The sequence below is a fragment of the Pelophylax lessonae genome (genome assembly GCF_965119305.1).
Source record: "Pelophylax lessonae genome assembly, chromosome: 7".
NCBI classification, from domain to species: domain Eukaryota; kingdom Metazoa; phylum Chordata; class Amphibia; order Anura; family Ranidae; genus Pelophylax; species Pelophylax lessonae.
Genome location: NC_138774.1, coordinates 228,570,081 through 228,591,465, shown reverse-complemented (window position 1 = coordinate 228,591,465; position 21,385 = coordinate 228,570,081). Strand labels below are relative to the sequence as shown.

General features: G+C 42.1%; 1 protein-coding gene across 3 annotated transcripts in view; it reads left to right on the top strand.

Moving 5' to 3' along the window:
* Positions 1-21,385, top strand: part of PFKFB1 (6-phosphofructo-2-kinase/fructose-2,6-biphosphatase 1) — a 141,004-nt gene that overhangs the window by 90,557 nt on the left and 29,062 nt on the right. For all 3 annotated transcript variants that reach the window (XM_082263671.1, XM_082263670.1, XM_082263669.1), the window contains exons 4-7: positions 2,361-2,427; positions 6,254-6,328; positions 14,677-14,733; positions 14,814-14,935. In XM_082263671.1, coding sequence (XP_082119797.1) covers positions 2,361-2,427; positions 6,254-6,328; positions 14,677-14,733; positions 14,814-14,935 — 321 coding nt within the window. The remainder of the gene's footprint in view (positions 1-2,360; positions 2,428-6,253; positions 6,329-14,676; positions 14,734-14,813; positions 14,936-21,385) is intronic.

The following is a 21,385-nucleotide window of genomic DNA, read 5'->3' as shown; positions in this document are numbered from 1 at the left end:
CTGTGCCAAGGAATCTGTGATTATCCCAGAGCTGGAACAAGTTCCAACACTGAGCTCCGGTAACTGGCCTGCCAGGGGCTTGCTAGTTTTGGGCACTCAGGACACCTTCCCTGCATCTCACACAGCAATCACCTCTCTGTAGCAGCTCACACCAGCATCTCCATCTCTCCCCCCTGAGCCTGCACACCATACAGAGAGCTGACTAACTAACTTCCTCGGCTCTGCTGTACACAGACAAAAGGAGGAGCCAGGAGGAGGGGCAATAAACCACAAAAGCCATGCGGACACAGTAGTAGGAAGGTTAGTGTGGGCAGGTAACTAGGATGCACACATGCAGAAGTGATGGGAGAGGGGGTCAAGAGTATATTTCCTGAGAGGGATGCTTTTGGAGGGGAGAGGACTTGTGCTACTGGGGAAGGGGGGGGGGGGGGTTCAAACCAGATCCCCCCCCCCCCCCGCCCAGGCATAAGTCTTCTTCACTCCAAAAGCACCCCCCCCCCAGCGCACATCCTCTTGACTCCCTCTCCCCAAATCGGAGATGCCATCTGCTGCTCTGTCCTGGGGTCCCCCTCTCTGTCCTGGGGTCCCCCCTCTCTGCTCTCGGTTCCCAGGGATTCCTTGAAAACCAACTGCGATAGGGAGCTCATGACATAGTTTAGCCCTGGTTTTACCCACACCCCCTTTAACTGCAGTTGCCAGTGGTGTACACATGTTGCAGCCGCAGCAGGAATTATACACCCTGTCATGCTTGGCATGGGGCTGCTCTGCAAATGCTGTGCAACATTGTGCAGTACAGCAACCAAGTGGTTAAAGTAGGTGATAAGGAGGGTTGTATTGCCTCATCGCCTGCTTTTAACCTCTAGGATCCCAGACTAGCATGCTGCAATGGCACATGGTTGCAGGGTGTTGGCAGAGTGGCCCTTTTCACTTGAATGGGTCACAATCGCCCACCAAATGTAACACTGGGTAGAATTTCTGCCACAGCAAGTGTACATCCTCAGCAGCTGCCTCTGCAGCTAAAAGGGGTTAGGGACCAACATATGTAATGTGGGCAGTGTGGCCAGGACACAGGGGGTCCCCATGATCTCCTATTGCCCGGGGGCTCCATGGGTTGTCAGTCCATCCCTGGGTGGAGGGAGGAGATCAGGCAGAAGGATGGTGGTGGAGGGAGGAGATCAGGCAGAAGGATGGTGGTGGAGGGAGGGGATCAGGCAGAGGGGGATGGTGGTGGAGGGATGAGATCAGGCAGAGGGGGATGGTGGTGGGAGGGATGAGATCAGGCAGAAGGATGGTGGTGGATGGAGGGGATCAGGCAGATGGGGATGGTGGTGGGAGGGATGACATCAGGCAGAAGGATGGTGGTGGAGGGAGAGGATCAGGCAGAGGGGGGTGGTGGTGGAGGGATGAGATCAGGTAGAGGGGGATGGTGGTGGGAGGGATGAGATCAGTGCTTCATGCTCCATGTGTCTGTTCTGACAGGAGTGAAAGGGATGGATTTTGTGTTCCTACAAAGTAGGGAGTAAAATCCATCACTTTTCCCTAGTAAAAGCACCTCAACCTACACAAAAACATCTGGTTAACCCTTTGAACCCATTGATCGGCGAGGAGAAAGACAGGACAGAGCTCTGTTTATGTAAACAATACAAAGCTCTGTGCTGTCAATGGGGATGTGTCAGTTTGTTTCCCTACAAAGCAGGGAATAAAAACCTGTACGTTCCTTAGTAAAAGCAACCACACAGTAAACACACCAAACCCTGCTAGGCACACATTTTAACCCTTTGACCAACCTAGATGTTTAACCCCTTTCCAGACAGTCTCATTAGTACAGGGAGTGCCTATTTTTAGAACGGATTACTGTATTAGTGTCTGGTTGTCCACCGCAATATCGCAGTCCCGCTATAAGTCGCTAATTTACGCCATTACTAATTTAAAAAAAAATTCCATAAGTCTATCCCATATTTTGTAGACGCAATAACGTTTGCATTAACCAATCAATACGCGCTTATTGGGACTTCTTTTACTAAAAAAAATATGCAGAACACATATTGGCCTAAATTTATGAAGAATTTTTTTTATTTTACTGTATATATTTGACAAAAAAAAGCTCTAAGTTAAGTTTTTTTTTTTTTCTTTTTTTTTCTTTTTTTATTTTGTTTAAAAATAAACATGTAGTGATCAAATACCACCAAAGGAAAGCTCGATTTTGTGGGGAAAGTTTACATAATTTTTATTTGGGTACAGCATTGGATGCCTACGCAATTGTTCGTTAAAGAAATGCAGTATCGCAAAAAATGGCCTGGTCATGAAGGGGGTAAATCTTTCGGAGATTAGGTGGTTAAACTAATGTCTTTGCCTTGCAGGCAGTGTGCACTCAATGCCCTGAAAGATGTCCACACCTACCTATCACGGGAGGAAGGACACGTTGCTGTAAGTTGAAATGGCTTAAATTTTAGTTTTTTATTTCTCTGTGGAAAATTAGAGCCTCGTGTATGCCTATTTTCTAACAGACGTCACAAATGTACAGCAGATTTTTAGAAAGAAAAGCAGCACATTGTGTAAACGGCAGGTTCCTGGGGGGGGTCTAGCGTCTGAGCAGAATTAATGTATGCGCGCCCTCCCTGTCTTCCATGTCATGCTGATTAGAAGAAAGCTCTTTTGTTACTAGGACTGGCAGAAAAAGATGGAAGGCCTGATCATTCCCTAGTGACTAATAGATTTTGCTGTTAGTTGGGATTTCAGAGGGCGTTTAATCAGATCTCCTGTAATAATCCAGCTGCTTAGAGAAGGTCTTTTGTCAAATTTAATTTTTTTTTTTTTAAAGCTGTATAGCAGTCACAGCCAGATTTACTGTTAGTCTTGAGCCTATAGGCTGTAGAGGCAAAGAAGCCTGTTTTTAACACTTGAGTGTGGTGGGCTGATATTATGGAAGCCACTCAAGTTACAAATGGGCGACAATTCATAAAGTGAGAGTCCAAATTGCCTGTATTACCAGTTACCATCCATGAGGTCCCATCCAAATTAAACATTGATCTATTTTTGATTGTAGTTTCCTTTGAGTCCCAAGTCCTTCCATTCCCCCCCCCCCCCCAAGTCATGATGAAGGGGGACTTTTGTTGCCCTATGGGACAGTATTGATATTCCAAACAAGTTAAAGGCACTTTGTATTCTCTCACATGGTTTGGCACCAATTTGTAGAGTTCAAAGTGGCATTTAATTGTTTGTAATGCCAACATGTTTCAGGGGTAATAAAGCTCCCCCTTAATCAGGGCTTGGACAAATGGAATAAGAACTTGAATGGCCTCAAAGGAAACATGAACCAAATGGATCTCTGTCATTAAAACCTCCTGTTGGATGGGAATTGTAACCATTGTGATGATGGCAAAGTCCTAGCTCCCATCCAAGAGACTTTGCACCAAATTAGACATGGAAGGACTTCAGTGAACTCAAAAAGAAACAATCATGGATCTATTTATTTATTTATTGCTTCAAGTTTTGATAAATGGACATTTTTATCGAACCCCCTGAAAAGCGTTGTTTTTATTACAACGATATTGGTATTATGAACAATTAAAGGCACTTTGGTCTTTACAAATAGTCGAAAAACCACAAAGTGGGAGAGTCTAAAGCAGGGATCCTCAAACTACGACCCTCCAGCTGTTGCAGAACTACACATCCCATGAGGCATTGTAAAACTGACAGTCACAGACATGACTAGGCATGATGGGAATTATAGTTCCTGAACTGGAGGGCCATAGTTTGAAGACCCATGGTCTAAAGTGACCTTAGTTTGTAATACCATACACCTAAATGGGCTAACCTGTTTTGGGGAAAACTTCCCCCTTAATCGCTTGGAAAATGAGAATAAGGACTTGAATGGTCTCCGAAGGAAACTTTTTTAACATGGAACTATGTCTGGTGCAAAACTTTCTTTTGTATTGGAATTATATTGCATAAAAACACAGCCAACATGTTTCGGGGTAATACAATTTACCTTTATCAGGGCTCAGACAAATTGAATAAGGACTTGAATGGCCTCAAAGGAAACTTGAACCTAACTGATCTATGGCTGATCAAAACCTCCTGTTGGATGGGAATTGTTACAATCGTGACAAAGTAATCGGCATCAGTCCTAGTTTCCATCCAAACTGAGGTTTTGCACCAGATCCGAGATGGATCTATTTGACTGTATTTTCCTTGAGTCCATTCAACTCCTTTTTTTAATTTCTCTTAAGCCCTGATGAAGGGGGACTTTCTCCTAAGGGCTCATGCACGCTGGACGTTTTTACAGCTGCGGTTTTTGGCTTTAAGCATTTTTTTTCTGCAGCCAGTAAACTCCCCAGTATATCCTACACTAGGGAAAATAATTACTTGATCACCTGCAGGTTTTATAGGTTGGCCCACTTGATAGACCCTTTGTTTATTTACATTTTAAATCATAGGTGTATTTTAAAAAAGAGAGATCTAAAAATAAAATCCAGAAAAAGCACGTTATAGATTTAGTTGCAGTTCAGTAAATTAAGTATTTGATCCCCTACCAACCCACAATAATTCTGGCTCCCCAGACTGGCTACAGTATGTAGTACACAGATTAGTCCTGTCAATTTAGGAGGGTGCTCCTAACCACTTATGTGTATAAAAAGTAACTGTCCACAATCTTCCATTCAAACCTCACCATATCATGGGCAAGACCAGCGCAGTCAAAGGACATCCGGGACAAGATTGTAAACCTGCACAAGGCTGGAATGGGCTACAAGACCATCGGCCGGAAGCTTGGTAAGGAGGAGACAACTGTTGAAGTGATTATTCGCAAATGGAAGAAATACAAAACCATCAATCACCCTCGATTTGGAGCTCCATGCTACACTTTGCCTCATGGGGTAAGGATGATCATGAGAAAAGTGAGGGATGAGTCCAGAACAACATGGGAGGAGCTTGTAAATGATCTCAAGGCAGTTGGGACTACAGTCCCCAAACAAACCAGAGAGAAGGATTGGGAGAAAGTGCTGTGGTCAGATGAGACCAAAAATTAAGCTTTGGCATTAACTTGACTCGCCCTGTTTGGAGGAAGAAAAATGCCGGCTATGCCCCTAAGAACACCATCCCTACAGTCAAGCACAGGGGTGGAAACATTATGCTTTGGGGCTGTTTCTCTGCTAAAGGTATGGTCCGACTGCTGCATTGAGGGGCCAAATGGACGGGGAAATGTATTGTAAAATCTTGGCAACCCTTCATCCCTCAGCCAGAACACTGTAGTTCGTGGCTGGGTCCCGCCAAGGGTGACCGCCAAGGCAACAAAGGGAGTGGCTCAAGAAGTACATATAAGGTAATAGAGTGGCCTAGCCAGTCTCCAAACCTTATGCCTATTGAAAATTAATGGAGGGAGCTTATACTTCGAGTTGCTAAGCGACAGCCAAGAAACCTTAAGGATTTCGAGAAGATCTGTAAAGAGTGGACCAAAATCCCTCCTAAGATGTGTGTAAACCTGGTAACCAACTACAAGAAACGTCTTGCCTCTGTGCGTGCCAACAAGGGTTTCTCCACCAAGTCGTGTTTTACTTGGGGGATCAAATACTTATTTTACTCAAACTGCAACTCCATTTATATCATGAGTTTTTTTTTTTTTTTTTTTCTGTGTTTTTTGGTTAATATTCTGTCTGATTCAAAACACCTATGCTAAAAAAAAACCTAGACCCTTCATTTCGTTGCAAGTGGGCATACTTACAAAATCTGTAGGGGATCAAATGATGAATTTGCACCCATAGGGTTTCATCAGGGTTTTTAGCTGGGGCTTTTCCTGGCTGGGGAATAAACCCAGAACAAGTGGGTTTGAAGAGTTTTTTTCAGCTATTTCTAGGTATCTGTTGAAGGGTGGCTTGTGTTTTTGAGAGCACTCTTGCCAGAGCTTGTGTGACGATTTGTACTATTGGAAGAAGTATTGGAATCCCAGCACCTTTTTTTTTTTTCTCTAGAGGGATCAGTAAGGAATTTATTCACCGCTTGAGCAATTGGACCATGTTTTGTAGGGTTTTTTTTTGCCTCCTTCAGAATCAACTGTGTGTATAGGATTCCCTCCTTTGGAGGTTTTCTATAAATTGATTTTTTTTTTTTTCCCTCCTAGTTAAATTAGATGGACTCGTTTTGTCATGTGTTTTTGATTTCCAACCTAGCAAATTATGTATGACCATAGAATTAGCCTTCATAGGGTGTGTGATATGTTTCAGTCCTTTTTAATGGATTTGTTTTTGTGTCTTAGGTATTTGATGCCACCAATACTACTAGGGAGAGGAGGTCCGTGATCCTGAAGTTTGCCAAGGAACGCGGTTACAAGGTAAAGCCTGCCTGAATTATCCCAGGAAAATTCTATGCCTTTTTTTAACCTTACTGAAGGATCCCACCCCTATAAAATATACAGACGCCAACTTTGCTAGGCTTGTATAGACAGACTTCAGACTGGTCTAGTTTAAATTGGTCGTTCATGTAGCAACCGAGGATGGGGGGTGCTTGCAATCCATTTGAGCACCATTGCTCTAGTGGGGAGGTACAGGAATACATAGTGGCAGAATCAAGAGCCCAGAATGAATGTAGAGGGGTGTTGGCGAGGGATAAGTTGAATACTGTGTTAAATAAGTATTAAACCCAAAACCAAAAATGTAATCTATTGAAGCTTACCAATCATTAGATCATCCAATCATTAGATATGGTAGTTGCATTCATTTTTAGGCTTTTTTTTGCCCTCTGTTTTCAACTAGTGATCTGGCCAGTAACACACCTCCTGTATTAGAGCGCCCCCACTCTGGATGAATGGGCACAAGGGGCATCTTTTGGACAGCAGTGTTGTCAGTCGGGGGGGGGGGGGGGGAGTATGAGTGTCAGATCTACTAGCAGATTTAGATACACTAACAAACTAAAGCCAAACTTAAGCGCACGCTTTGTTTTCAGAGCAAACTTTTTTTTTTTTTTTCTTTTGGGGATAAATGTTTTACATAAGTAGGGCTGAAACAACTAATCGATAATGAAAAAATAGTTGTCAACTGTTTTTTTAATAAATCAATTAGTTGGACAGCCGATTAGTTGGCCTGCATACCGAATGCAATATTTGTTTACATATCCAGAAATACAGTGAAGCACACATACTGCTTTATAACACCATCCATACATGTCAGTAAGTGCCTGAAAACTTGTGAATGTGTGAAGAGCAATGCCTCATGGGTCATGTAGTCCTGGGCAGGAAGTGAGTGGTTCTAAAGGCAGAAGTATTTACCTTGCTATAGGGGCACACTATACTAATACTTTGCAGCTTGCTTTGGGGTACTCTGAAGGCAGGAGGAGCCAGAAGTGTCAGTGGGGGACCCCAGAAGAGGAGAATCAGGGCTGCTCTGTGCAAATCTATTACACCGAGCAGGTAAGTATATAACGTGCTTAAAGTTTTTTTCTTTTTGTTTTATTCCTCCCCCACCCCCCAATAAAGACTGTGCAGGAAAGATCAGTATCTGAACCCAGAGAAGGTGGAAGCTGAGGACTAAATGTACATGTAATGCCTTATATTGCTTCCAAAGTAAACTTTTACCAGTACAGTACTGTGCATTATATTTAAAATGATCATATCCATGAAAAAAAGTCTCCGCTTTTAGTACTACTTTAACCACTGCTAGACCAAGCCCATTTCTGACACATTTAAAATCTGTATTTTTAGCTAGAAAATTACTTAGAACCCTCAAACTATATATATATATATATATATATATATATATATATATATATATATATATATATATATATATATATATATATATATATATATATATATATATATATAATATGTAGCAAAGACTCAAGTGGCGATCATTGCAATATTTTTTGTCAGACGGTATTTGCGCAGCTGTCTTTCAAACGCCATTTTTTTTGGAAGAAATCAATTTCACTGCATTTAGAAAAAACAAAACCGTTAAGTTAGCCCTTTTTTTTTGTATATTGTGAAAGATGTCACGCTGAGTAAACAGATACCGAAAATGTTACGGTATAAAATTGCGCACACCCGCGGAATGGCGAGAAACTACGGTCAATAAAAAATCTCCATAGGTGACTCCTTTAAAAATTTTTTAATGGTTACCAGTTTGGAGTTGAGTAGCTTTTTTTAGAATTATTGCTCTGGCGATCGCAGCGATGCCACACGTGTGGTTTAAACCTCTCTTTCATTTGCGGGCACGACTTCAGTATGTGTTTTTTTTTCTTTCGTGCGTGAGCTCACGGGGACACTTTAAAATGCTTTTATTTTTCCTATTTTATTTAATTTTAGCACAGCTTAAAAAAAAAAAAACTGACTTTTATTGCTGTCACAAGCAATCCCATGTGACAGCAATATGCAGTGACATGCAGTTTTTTTTTTTTTTTTTTTATTTGGGGTCTAAAAGACCCCAGACCCCTCCACTGCTCTTCAATGTATTCAAAATGCCGAAATCTGCATTTTTGAATACTGTCACTTTAAATTTGGTGCCTTTAGCTGCCAAGTAACCCGGATGTGACATCACGCCGCTTCTGGGTTACTACATCTGAGACCCGATCAAAGCCAAATCCGAATGTGTTGGCTGGTTGCTCAGGTCTTCCGGGGGGACAGGAGACCCAGACAGAGCTGCGGGAGGGGGCGTCCCCTTCCGCTCGCTGGGGTAACGGCCGAGCGGCTCCCTTGCTGCATCGGCCGTTAACACCTGAAAGCCAGCTCTAAAAAAAATGGTACCGGGATGATGCCTCTAGCTGTAGGCATCGCTCCGGTACAACCATTTCTCTGAGCCGACGTAGGGCTACATCGGTTTGCAGGAAGTGGTTAAAATTTTATATTTCCCTTCCACCCTTCATATCTGATATATATAATCTCTATTTCTCTCTATCTCTCTCTCTATATTGGTGGTTTTTGCATAAATGCACTACAGTTCATCGAACGTGGTTTCCTATGGGACACGTTTACATCTGCTTTTTTCAGCCTCTGTGTATTTGGAGAGGGTCAAGGACTTTTTCCAACACAAAAAAGTGCTTTTTTTTTTTTTTTGCGGTTCAATAGACTTCAGTAGGTAAGCTGCAGAAAAGCATGTAGTATTTGCGTTTTTTTAATCTGCCCAACAACAAATTTGCCAAAAAAAAGCATAAAAAATGCAAAACCCAGATGGCAGCAAAATCGCATGGGCAAACGCACAAAGCACTGCAGAAACGGATCAAAAGCAAACTGCATAGGTGTGATCCGAGCCTTATGCTTGCCATACACATATCAATTTTTGGACGGGAATATTCAGATGAAAAATCTTTGTACATTCGCTGAATGAAAGAATGTTTGAAAATTTTGCTTGCTTTTTAACATAAGTTTTAAAATGAAAGTAATTTCCAAACCACAACGAAAACCACATATACTGTCTGAAAATTCCTTTGACCAAGAAGTTTTCTATTCTGCTCCTTCGAATTTTCCCATCATTGTTGAAAACGAACATCGATTTGACCCTACCAAAGGAACAACTACTAAATTTATTTTTGCTGCAGAAGAGATGCTTGAGAGGGGACAATTATAGCAATTTTACAAATGCCTCAATGATAACCCCAGCATAGGAAAAAAGCTTTTTTGTCGCAGTGTAAGAGGATACATGGCCACACAATGCGATTTATAGGAGAAGTGGTTTAACCTAAAGCTGCGCACGGTCAGGGTGATGGAGACCGAAATTGAACTCTTTGGATACCATAATGCACACCATGTTTGGAGGTCAAATGATACTGCACATTACCCCAATACCAGCAGTGAAGTTTGGAGATGGAACCCTCATGGTGTGGGGCTGTTTTTCAGCATATGGTACTGGCAAACTTCATATCGTGGAAGGATGAATGAAAAAATGGACCAGGACATTCTTGATAAAAAATCTCCTGCCATCTTCCAAGATGAACGTGAAACGAGGGTTGACATTTCAGCAAGACAATAATCCCAAACACAAAGCCAAGGAAACTCATTTGGTGTCAAAGTAAAAAAAAAAGCTGCAAGAATGGCTCAGCCAATCACCTGACTTGAATCCAATAGAAGACCTATGGAAAGGATTAAAGATCAGAGTTCATAGAAGCGGCCCACGGAACCTTTAGTTTTGAATACTGTGTGTGGAAGAATGGGCTAAAATCATACCTGAGCAATGCATGTGACTAATTTCTCCATACAGGAGGTGTCTTGAAGCTGTCATTACCAACAAAGGATTTTGTACCAAGTATGAAATGAATTTCAGTTAGCGTATTCAATATCTTTTCCCTGTCATTACATGTTACGTATAACTTAATTTCTGACCATATTTGTTTTGGTTTCTTTGTATGGATTGCATGGGTTGTTACTGACCTGTGGTGCACCTTTTAGAAATCTATTTACCTAGAAAAATGGTGGCGCGTTCAATACTTATTTTACCTGCTGTATATGTCATTCTGTACTTCTGCCTAGTGGGGGCGTGCCGCTTCTGCTGTAATTACTCGCAGCAAAAGCCAATCTGCGGCTGCTGGGCACTGCATGTCTGCCAGCACCTGCCGATCGATGGAGATCTGCCTATGTAAACCAGGCAGAGCTCCGTTCTGATGGGGGAAGTGATGGCTTTTGTGTCCCTGCAAAGCCGGGATTAAAAAACATCACATCCCTTTAGTATAAGCAGCACACAGTACACACACACTGGCTAGGCACAGTTAACCCTTTGTTGCCCCTGATGACTCCTTCCTAGCCAGTGTCATTAGTACAGTGATGTGCATATTGTTAGCACTGGTCCCCAAAAAGTGTCCAAAGTCAGTGTCAGATGGTCCGCCGCAATATCGCAGTCCTGCTATAAGTCACTAATCGCCGCCGATCACTAGTAAAAAAAAATTAATAAAAATATCCCATAGCAGAAGCTATTACTTTTGCGCAAACCAATCCATATATACGCTTATTGGTTTGCCCACTTGCAAAGAAATGAAGGGTCTATAATTTTTATCATAGGTGTATTTTTAATCGAGAAGGAACAACCAAAATTCCATAAAAAATACATGATACAAATGTTATAAAGTGAGTAAAATAAGTATTTGATCCCCAAGCAAAACATAACTTGGTACTTGGTGGAGAAACCCATGTTGGCAGAGGTAAGATGTTTGTTGTAGTTGGTGACCAAGTTTGCACACTTCTTAGCAGTGGTTTTGGTCCACTCTACTTTACAAATCTTCTCTGAATCCTTAGGGTTTCTTGGAAACTTAGTTTCAGCTCCCTCTTATAAATTTACTATGGGATTAAAGTCTAACGCCATGACCTTAATGTGCTTCTTGAGCCACTTTTGTTGCCTTGGCGGTATATTTTTTTTGTCCTTTTTGTCATGCAGAAAGACCCATCCATGACCCATCTTCAGTGTTCTGGCTGAGGGAAGATGGTCCTAATGCAAGATTTTACAATACATGGCCCCATCCATTGGCCCCTCAATACGGCAAAGTACATGTAGCGGAGAAAGCGCCCCAAAGGATGTTTCCACCACCGTGCTTGACTGTAGGGATGGTGTTCTTAAGGGCATAGTCAGCATTTTTCTTCCTCCAAACACGGTAAGTCCCCCTCGAGAAGAAAATGTACAGTCATGCCAATGAACATCTAAATGATTCAGAGAAAGTGCTATGGTCAGAGGAGACCAAAATTGAGCTCTTTGGCATGAACTCCACTCACCATGTTTGGAGGGAAAAAATGCTGACTCCAACACCATCCCTGCAGTCAAGCTTGTAGGTGGAAACATTATACTTTGAGGCTGTTTCCCTGCTAAAGGTACAGGCCCACCTTGCCACATTGGGGGGGGGGGGGCGTGTAGTCGTGGTGATATGGAGCCTGGACCTACTCTTGTGACGTCAGAGCGGATCTTCAGCTCGGTCTCTGCTGAAAACAAACCAACAAAACTGCACTTCTGTCTCCTGTCGAGCTTTGGCTGTACTTCTCCTTTAAGGATTTAGAGAAGATCTGTAAACAGTGGACCAAAATTTCTCCTGGGATGTGTGCAAATCTGGTCACCAACTACAAGAAACGTCTTGCGTCTTATTTTATTCACTGAATTGCAACTTAATTTATAGCATTTGTATAGTGTGTTCTGGATTTTTGGTTCGGTCTCATTTAAACACCTATGATGAAAATTATAGACCCCTTATTTCCTAAGTGGGCAAACTTGCAAAACCTGCAGGGGATCAAAAGATTTTCCTGTGTGTGTGTGTGTGTGTGTGTGTGTGTGTGTGTGTGTATATCTATCTATTTAGCTATCTATCATCTCTCAAAAGTGAGTACACCACTCACATTTTTGTGAATATTTTATATCTTTTCATGTGACAACACTGAAGAAATGACACTTTGCTATAATGTAAAGTAGGGAGTGTACAGCTTGTATAACAGTGTAAATTTGCTGTCCCCCTCAACATAACTCAACACACAGCCATTAATGTTTAAACCTCTGGCAACAAAAGTGAGTACACCCCTAAGTAAAAATGTCCAAATCTGGCCCAATTAGCCATTTTCACTCCCCGGTGTCGTATGACTTGTTCGTGTTACAAGGCCATAGGTGTGAATGGAGAGCAAGTGTGAAACTTGGTGTTATCAATCTCACTCTCTCATACTAGTCACTGCAAGTTCAACATGGCACCTCATGGCAAAGAACTCTGAGGATCTGAAAAAAGAAAGATGGCCTAGGCTATGAGAAGATTGTCAGTACCCTGAAACTGAACTGCAGCACAGTGGCCAGGACCATACAGCGGTTTAACAGGACAGGATCCACTCAGAACGGGCCTCGCCATGGTTGACAAAAGAAGTTGAGTGCACGTGCTCAGCATCAAATCCAGAGGTTGTCTTTGGGAAATAGACCTATGAGTGCTGCCAGCATTGCTGCAGAGGTTGAAGGGGTGGGGGGTCAGCCTTTCAGTGCTCAGACCATACGCCATACACTGCATCAAATTGGTCTGCATGGCTATTGTCTCAGAAGGAAGCCTGTTAAGATGATGCACAAGAAAGCCCGCAAACAGTTTGCGGAAGACAAGCAGGCTAAGCACATGGATTACGGGAACCATGTCCTGTGGTCTGATGAGACCAAGATAAACTTATTTGGTTCAGATGGTGTCAAGCGTCTGTGGCGGCAACCAGGTGGGGAGTACAGACAAGTGTGTCTTGCCTACAGTCAAGCATGGTGGTGGAAGTGTCATGGTCTGGGGCTGCATGAATGCAGCAGGGCAGTTCCCCAACATAACTACTCCAAACACATCTCCAAGACGACCACTGCCTTGCTAAGAAGCTGAGGGTAAAGGTGATGGACTGGCCAAGAATGTCTCCAGACCTAAACCCTATTGCGCAGCTGTGGGGCATCCTCAAATGGAAGGTGGAGGAGCAAGGTCTCTTCCACCAGCTCCGTGATGTCATCATAGAGTGGAAGAGGACTCCAGTGGCAGCCTGCAAAGCTCTGGTGAACTCTGTGCTCGAGGGTTAAGGCAGTGCTGGAAAAAAATGGTGGTCACACAATATTGACACTTTGGGCCCAATTTGGACATTTTGACTTAGGGGTGTACTCACTTTTGTTGCCAGTGGTTTAGACATTAATGGCTGTGTTGAGTTATTTTGAGGGGACAGCAAATGTACACCGTTGTACAAGCTGTACACTCACTACTTTACATTGTAGCAAAGTGTAATTTCTTCAGTGTTGTCACATGAAAAGCTATAATATATTTACAAAAAATGTGACGGGTGTATTCACTTTTGTGAGGTATGTATGTATAATAAATAGAATTTTTTTTTTAAGAATTTTTTTGTTTATAGTACAAAAAATAAATGCAGTGGTGAATAAACACAGTGGTGATCAAATACCATCAAAAGAAAGCTCTATTTGTGGTAAAAAATACAAATTTTATTCGGGTACAGCGTTGCAGGACCGTGCAATTGTCAAAGTAATAGTGCTGTATTGCAAAAAAATTGCCTGGTCATGAAGGGCGGTAAATCTTCTGGAGGTCATCTGGTTAACATTCCCATACTGGATCTGAATTCACTTTGAATGTTTCAACAAAGTTTCCAGAAAGCTTTGCAAATGCCTTGTCAAAGCCTGTTGCCATTTTACAAGGTGAAGTCCATATTAACAAAGCCTAAGGGCTCATTCACACTTGCTTTGTTCTCGTAAAAGCGATTTTTGCATTCAGATCACACTTCAGAAAGCATTTGAAAGGCAGTGAGGGGTCTTATTGCCGCCTCCGGTGCCTGCTTTAACCCCTTGAACTAGTCACTCTCGGGAGGGCGCTGTGCCAACCAAAAGAAACAGCGGGGGGGGGGGGGGGGGGTTAACTATTCCTGCCCTAGCTGCAAAACTTTACGGCCTTGACGTGTATTCCTGTCTGCTATTTCTGCAGTTAAAGGGGGAGCTGTTGAGGGGCAGTAAAAATGCAGCTCCGCCATAAGGTTTTTACGGTTTTACTGCTCCTCAACCACTAGTGTAAATGAGCCCTAATGTGTTTTTTCTCTCCTGTTCTGCTCATGTTTTATGCCTCCCATCATAATTAAACCATACCCTATATAAAGCCATAGGGACAGCAGTGTACAAAATGGTTGCATCCGTACGTAGCGTAGGCTTTTATGCGATTATTCTTGCTAAGTCTGAGGCCCTTTACCCCCAGTTATGGTTAATTTTTCTCTCTCCATATTTTAAGGTGTTCTTCATAGAGTCAATCTGCGATGACCCTGATATCATTGCTGAAAACATCACCGTAAGTTACTAAACTGGGAAACATGGGTATTCCTGCTACTAAGTCTATGATCAGCTATCAACTGTGTCTTTGTTATCTAGCAAGTGAAGCTGTCCAGCCCAGACTACATGGGCTGTGATCGGGAAAAGGTGGTGGATGACTTTCTGAAGAGGATTGACTGTTATCAAATGAATTATGAGCCATTGCATGATGACCTGGACAGGTATGTCCAAAGAAGCCCTTGTGTAATATTTCTGAGGTTAAAATGACTGATTGCCTGTGTGGAAGCTTGAAATCCTAAATATGGACTTTTAGAGAACGCATAATACTCGAATTGCCTTCACTGGAATGACCGAAAATATGAATTGGATAGATATAGATGTATGAGATATAGATGTATGAGATATAGATGTATGAGATATAGATGTATATATTATAGACGTATATATCTTTTCCCTTAAGGGTGTATTGGGATCTTATAGCCAAGAGTATATGGATATGCCTCGTTTATGCTTAGGTTTCCAGTGATAGGAATGATTGCTGCTACAGCATACAAAAACCTTTTAGACAATTGTGCGTTTCCAACTTTGTTGTAACAGTCTGGGGAAGACCCTTTTTCTGTTCCAGTATGACTTTACCCCAAGCCAACTCCATAAAGACATGGTTTGACCCAGTCGTAGGAGAAAACAAATTGATTGTTACCCCAGCTCTACTGCTAATGTGGAAGTCCATGAACTGTAAACTGGTGCTCTAGCCAGGGCTTTCAGGTCCCATAGGTAAAATTCTTGAATCGGAAGGATGGCAACTCGGATGCTCTTAAATAAAAGTACTTTGTTTCATGGGTACACAGGTACAGGATATATGGTGACATGTTTCCATAGGCTCCATAGCTGAAACTTGTCAGCATATAGCCTGTACCTGTGTAACCATGTAACAAAGTACTTTTAGGGCTCTTTCACATGGCCGCTCCATGTGTCCGCAAATCATCCTATTTTTTTGCGGATGATTTGCGGACATAATGTAAGTCAATGGCATTGCGGATGTCAGCGGAATACCATCCGCTGACATCCGATCTTCTTCCTTTCAGTTCTGTTCCGTTTTTTGGAACGGAACAGAACCCTATTTTTTCATCCGTTCAAAAAACAGAAAGGAAGGAAAATCGGATGTCAGCGGTGTCACCCGCTGACATCCGCAATGCCCATAGACTTTATGTCCGCATATCATCCGCAAACGGATGGGATGATATGCGGACTTACGGAGCGGATGACACAAATGTCATATGCTCCGTGAAAAAAAAAAAAAAAGTCCCGCAGCGGAGCTTTCACACGGAGCGGCCACCACACGGTGGTCTCCTGGAGCTCCCCCTCATCGGAGGGGTGCTCTTTCTTTAATAGGAGAATATTGTGTTTGGGGACCCTCTGTTTGAGAAGTCCCCCTTTTTCAAGTAAATTCGAGGTTTTTCTCTCGAAGTAGATTCTATATTGGGGAATTCCCCCCCCCCCCCCTCTTTGGTTCCTTTTGCTGGAATTTTTTCTGGCCTCTGGAAGAAGATGGAGGCATGGATTATGACCTTTCTCATAAGGAGGATGTGAGACACGCACTGGGGAAATATACAAGCCTTGGAAATGCATTTATGGATATACAATGGAATTTTTGGACGGAAAAAGGATCTGTTGGGATGGTCTTCTCCCACATATTTCCTCCCCCTCTCTTCACATGAGTTTTAAGTCCATTTCCCTGAGGAAGAACGGAACTGTCTGTTCCAAAAGTTTGAAACGCGTTGGAGTAGGACTTTTCTCACTTTCAACTGCAGGGGTCTACCACCCCAAGGATTCTCTCTTGGTCCATGCATGTTATGCTCTTTAATTCTTGTTGATATATTTTTATTGTATGTTAATAGTGTTACACTCAACTTCCAAATCATGTTATTTAATAAAACGAATGATTTTATCATATATTTTCTACACATTTTGTATTGTTTGCCGAAAAAGTCCCACCTTGAGGAGAATGCCCTTATTTAATTCCTATATGTAACTCGGGATGGTGGCAAACCTTACCAACCTCCATCTGTATATTTTTTCTACGTGTGAAAGAGCCCTTAGGAGCATCTGAGTTGCCATCCTTCCTGATTCAATGGTTTGGCCAGTCTGGTGTATTGGTGTGGAAAAACTTGAATGGTCTTCAGAATCTTGACCTCCACCTTACTGAACACTTTCAGGATGACTTGGGATGCTAGGTCTTTTCATGCAACATTAGTACCTGACCTCACAAATGCTGTATTGGCTTAATAGACACAGATTTCCACACACATTCCAAAATCTTGTGAATTGATGAAGAATTGATGCTGCTATAGCTTGTAAATGGTCTACCAACTCCATATTAACCAGTTGCCAACCACCCGCCATAGGTTTACTGCGGCAAGGTGGCTTGGCTGCGCAAACCAACATAACTGTACGCTGGTTGCGCACAGTGATAGGGGCGCCATATATCCCCTAATAAAGATTTAACCCCCTGATCACCCCCAGTTAACCCCTTCATTGCCCTGTCATATTGTCACTATTATAGTACACAGATCTTTTTTCTGATCACTGTATTAGTGTCACAGGTGACATCAGTTTGCGTTAATGTTAGCGTCAATACAGGATAGCGTCAGATTGCCCGCCACATATTTAGTAGTAAATTTTAACCCTTTGCCAGTGACACACACATACACATTAAACACCTCCATTACTAGTATAGTGTCTGAACGGATCAATATTTTTGATCAGAACGATACTGGTGTCCCCAATAGTTTAGTACAGTGTTACCAAAACGCAGCTTTTGCAGGATCATCCCCGACACCTGCCATACCTGCGTTCAGCTCTTCCGCACCCCCCCCCCCCCCCCCAATTCACTAGCCAACCCGGAATTTAGGTGGAAATGGCTGCTTTTACTCCCCTTGCTATTTTTGAGCTGTTTTTCACGGAAGATCTATACAGATCTATTGTGGCCCAAAGCTATTTATATGCCGATCAATTCATTCAAGAGAGCCTGCTTGAAGTGTAATTGCTTGCAGTAAAGTAGAGGGACACACAGAATGTTTTTGTTCAGTCCTCCATTCACGCAGATATGACCGTATCATCGACTGGTATTGAGAAGCCCCTCTGTGCCCACGAATACAACCTTCACATGGGAGGGGTGGACTTCAACGACCAGATGATGGTGCTATACTTAATTGCCCGTAAGGCCAGACGCTGGTAGAAAAGTGTCTATATACTTATTCCAATTGGCTCTGCTGAACGCTTATGTGCTATACAAAGGAAGGAGTGGATCCTTCCTAAAATTCCAGGAAGAGATCATCACAGCCCTTCTGTATCCAGAAGGTGCTGTGGCCCAAATTCACAATCCAGATGCAGTGAGCCGGCTGCATGAGGCATTTTCCAGATGTCCTCCCTGGTACCCATACCCAAAGAGCACCCGAGAAGAAGTCATGTCTGTAGAAAACGCGGATGTAGGCGTGACACCCGCTATTTTTGTCCCTCCTGTCCTGGCCAACCTGGTCTCTGCATCAGGGACTTTTTGTAGTCGCTACCACACACTAGTATAGGGTACAGCACGGCACAGTCTAGGGCACACCTTTCACAAAGGATCTCGAAAGATGTTGGATGGCTTTTGACCCTAAACTAGAACAGTTTTTTTACAGTTGCAAAAGAAAAAATTAAAGCCAAAATTAGTTGTCAGAGTTAATTTTCTGTTCTTGCTCTTTTCTATTCTTTCTAATTTAACTGTACTTTATATACTGTAATGTTTTATTGTTATACTGTAATGTTTTATTGTTATACTGTAATGTTTTATTGTTAACCATTGTTTGCTTTGCAGGTACGCTCATCAGCTGCAGCACTGATTTGTATTTTCTGACAGCAACCGCGTTTGCTCTCAGCATATAGGTAAATGATTGCAGCGCTGTAGGAGGTGATTTCACCACCACAGTTAAAAAAAAAAGTGCATATATGGTGAAGCAAAGGGCAGACCTCCCGCTGCCTTCCACGGTTTTCTTGGGCTCTCCTGTCCCACCGGGCAACCTGAGACTGCAGCTGGTGGTTCCGTCAGCTGACAATAGATCTGAATGGAGACCAGAATGACTCCAATCATCTCTATGGCCTAAGATACCGGACGCTACGAGCATTTAATGACTTCGGTTTCGCCAGATATAAACGCCGCCATTGGGAATTTGGGAAAGCATCTTATCACACCAATCTTGGTGTGGTAAGATGCTTTAAGGGCAGAGGAGAGCTTTAGAGTCTAATGGACCCCAATTTTGTTAAGAGTACCTGTAACTACTTATTGCTATTATGGGGGATATTTAAATTCCCTGTGATAACAATAAAAATGATGAAAGGGAAGGTGTTGAATTAAAAATGTAATTTTTTTTTTTTTTTTTTTATCATTTTGCTTTTTTATTTTAAGCACCCCTGCTCCCCCATGTTTGCACGCAAAGGCGAACGCAAGCATCGGTCTGGTGTCATATGTAAACAGCAATTGCAGCATGCATGTGAGGTATCGCCGTGAACGTCAGATCAAGGGCAGTAATTTCTGCAGTAGACCTCCCAAGGGCAGTCATTTCTGCAGTAGACCTCCTGTATATCTAAAGTGGTAACCAGTAAAGGCTTTTAAAAATTGTATGTAGTTTGTTGCCGCTGCACAGGCGTGCGCACTTTTAAAGCATGTCATGTTTGGTATCTATGTACTCGGCATAAGATCATCTTTTATATTTTACCAAACAATTGGCAATATAGTGTATTTGTGCATTTGAAAAGAAGTGCTTTCCCCCCCCCAAAAATTGCATTTGGAAAATCTCTGCACAAATACTGTGTGGAAAAAAAAAAAAAAAAAAAAAAACTTTCAATACCCATTAATTTGTTCTGTAGGGCCTCTGTTTTTAAAAAGTATGTTTGGGTGTTCAAAGTAATTTTCTAGTTTTAAAAAAAAAAATAAACAAGTGTCAGAAAAGGCTTGGTCTTCAAGTGGTTTAGAGTGGCTGTAAGCTTTTAATATTGGGCATAAAATGCCAGGACAGTTCAAACACCCCCAAAATGACCCCTTTTTGGAAAGTAGACATTCCAAGCTATTTGCGGAGAGGCATGGTGAGTCCATGGAATATTTTGGATTTTGCCACAAGTTTCAGGAAAATTACAATTTATTTTTTTTTTTTTTTACACTAAATTGTCACTAAATGATCATTTTCACTCCTCACTACCTATCACAGTTTCGGAGGCCATGAAATGCCAAGATCGCACAATGACCCTTTTCGGAAAGTAGACACCCCAAGTTATTTGCTAAGAGGCATGGTGAGTATTTTGCAGCTCATTTGTTTTGGAAAATGAAGAGAATTTTTTTTTTTTTTTTTTTTCAAAACTTTGTGACAAAAAGCAAGATCTGCAAAATACTCGACATGCCTTTCAGCAAATAGCTTAGGTTCTCTATTTCTGAAAAGGGGTTCATTTGGGGAGGTTTTGTGCTATCCTGGCTTTTCATTGCCTCCAAAACTGTGATGGGTAGTGAGAAGTGAAATCAATTTACCCCCCTAGAAAGCTTGAAGGCGGTGATTGGTTTTTGAGGTCCTGTACGCTGCTAGACTGCCAAAAAGTCTCACACATGTCCTATCTCCGTACTTGGGAGAAGCAGCAGAATGTATTTTGGGGTGTCATTTCACGTATACTTTTTTTTTTTTTTTCTTTAAACACCTGTGACAAAAAATTAATATTCAATGGGCTCAAGATGCCTCTCAGGAAATTCATTGGGGTGTCTACTTTCCAAAAAGGGGTCATTTGGGGGTGTTTACTGCTCTTCCATTTTAGCACTTCAAGAAATGATAGGCAGTCAAAGTAAAAACTGTGTCAATTCCTGTATATACACCCTAGTTTGTAGATGGTATAACTTTTGTGCAAACCAATATACACTGCTTGAGATGTTTTTTTTTTTTTTGATCAGACATGTAGCTAAATATGTTTTGGCCTAAATGTATGACAGCAATTGAGTTTATTGGATATTTTTTATAAGAAAGTAGAAAATTTCATTTTCTTTCTCAATTTTCGGCCTTTTTTTGTTTATATCGCAAAAAATAAAAACTGCAGAGGTGATCAAATACCCATAAAAGAAAGCTTTGTGGGGAAAAAGACAAATTTAGTTTGGGTACAGCATTGCATGACTGCGCAATTACTAGTTAAAGTCATGCAGTGCCAAATTGCAAAGAATGGCCTGCTCAAGAAGTGGGTAAAACCTTCCGGTCCAGAAGTCAATGGTCATGGTTTTGGAATCTGATGTCCCAACAAGCTTGTAAAGGTTTCAAGGTCAGGCGTTCCCAAACCTTAGGCTATATAGGTGTGATTCTGTAGTACTGGTCAGAGTTCAGTTGGTGGGGTTCCTGGTTATGACTTAGACCAGGGGTGTCAAACTTAATTTAATTGTGGGCTGCGTCAACATTCTGGTTGGCCTCAAAGGGCCGCTTGTATCTGTAATACTATATAAATTTATCAGGGCCTTTTTTTTTTTTTCGTCAAAGAATAGTTGCAGGAACTCTACCACTAATCCCTCCATAACTTTCCCATCCGCCAAACCGCATGGAACAGTGGGTGTGGCAAAACTGCACAGTAGGAAGATCCTAAAGGGGCAATAAGTACCAGGGGTGCGCGAT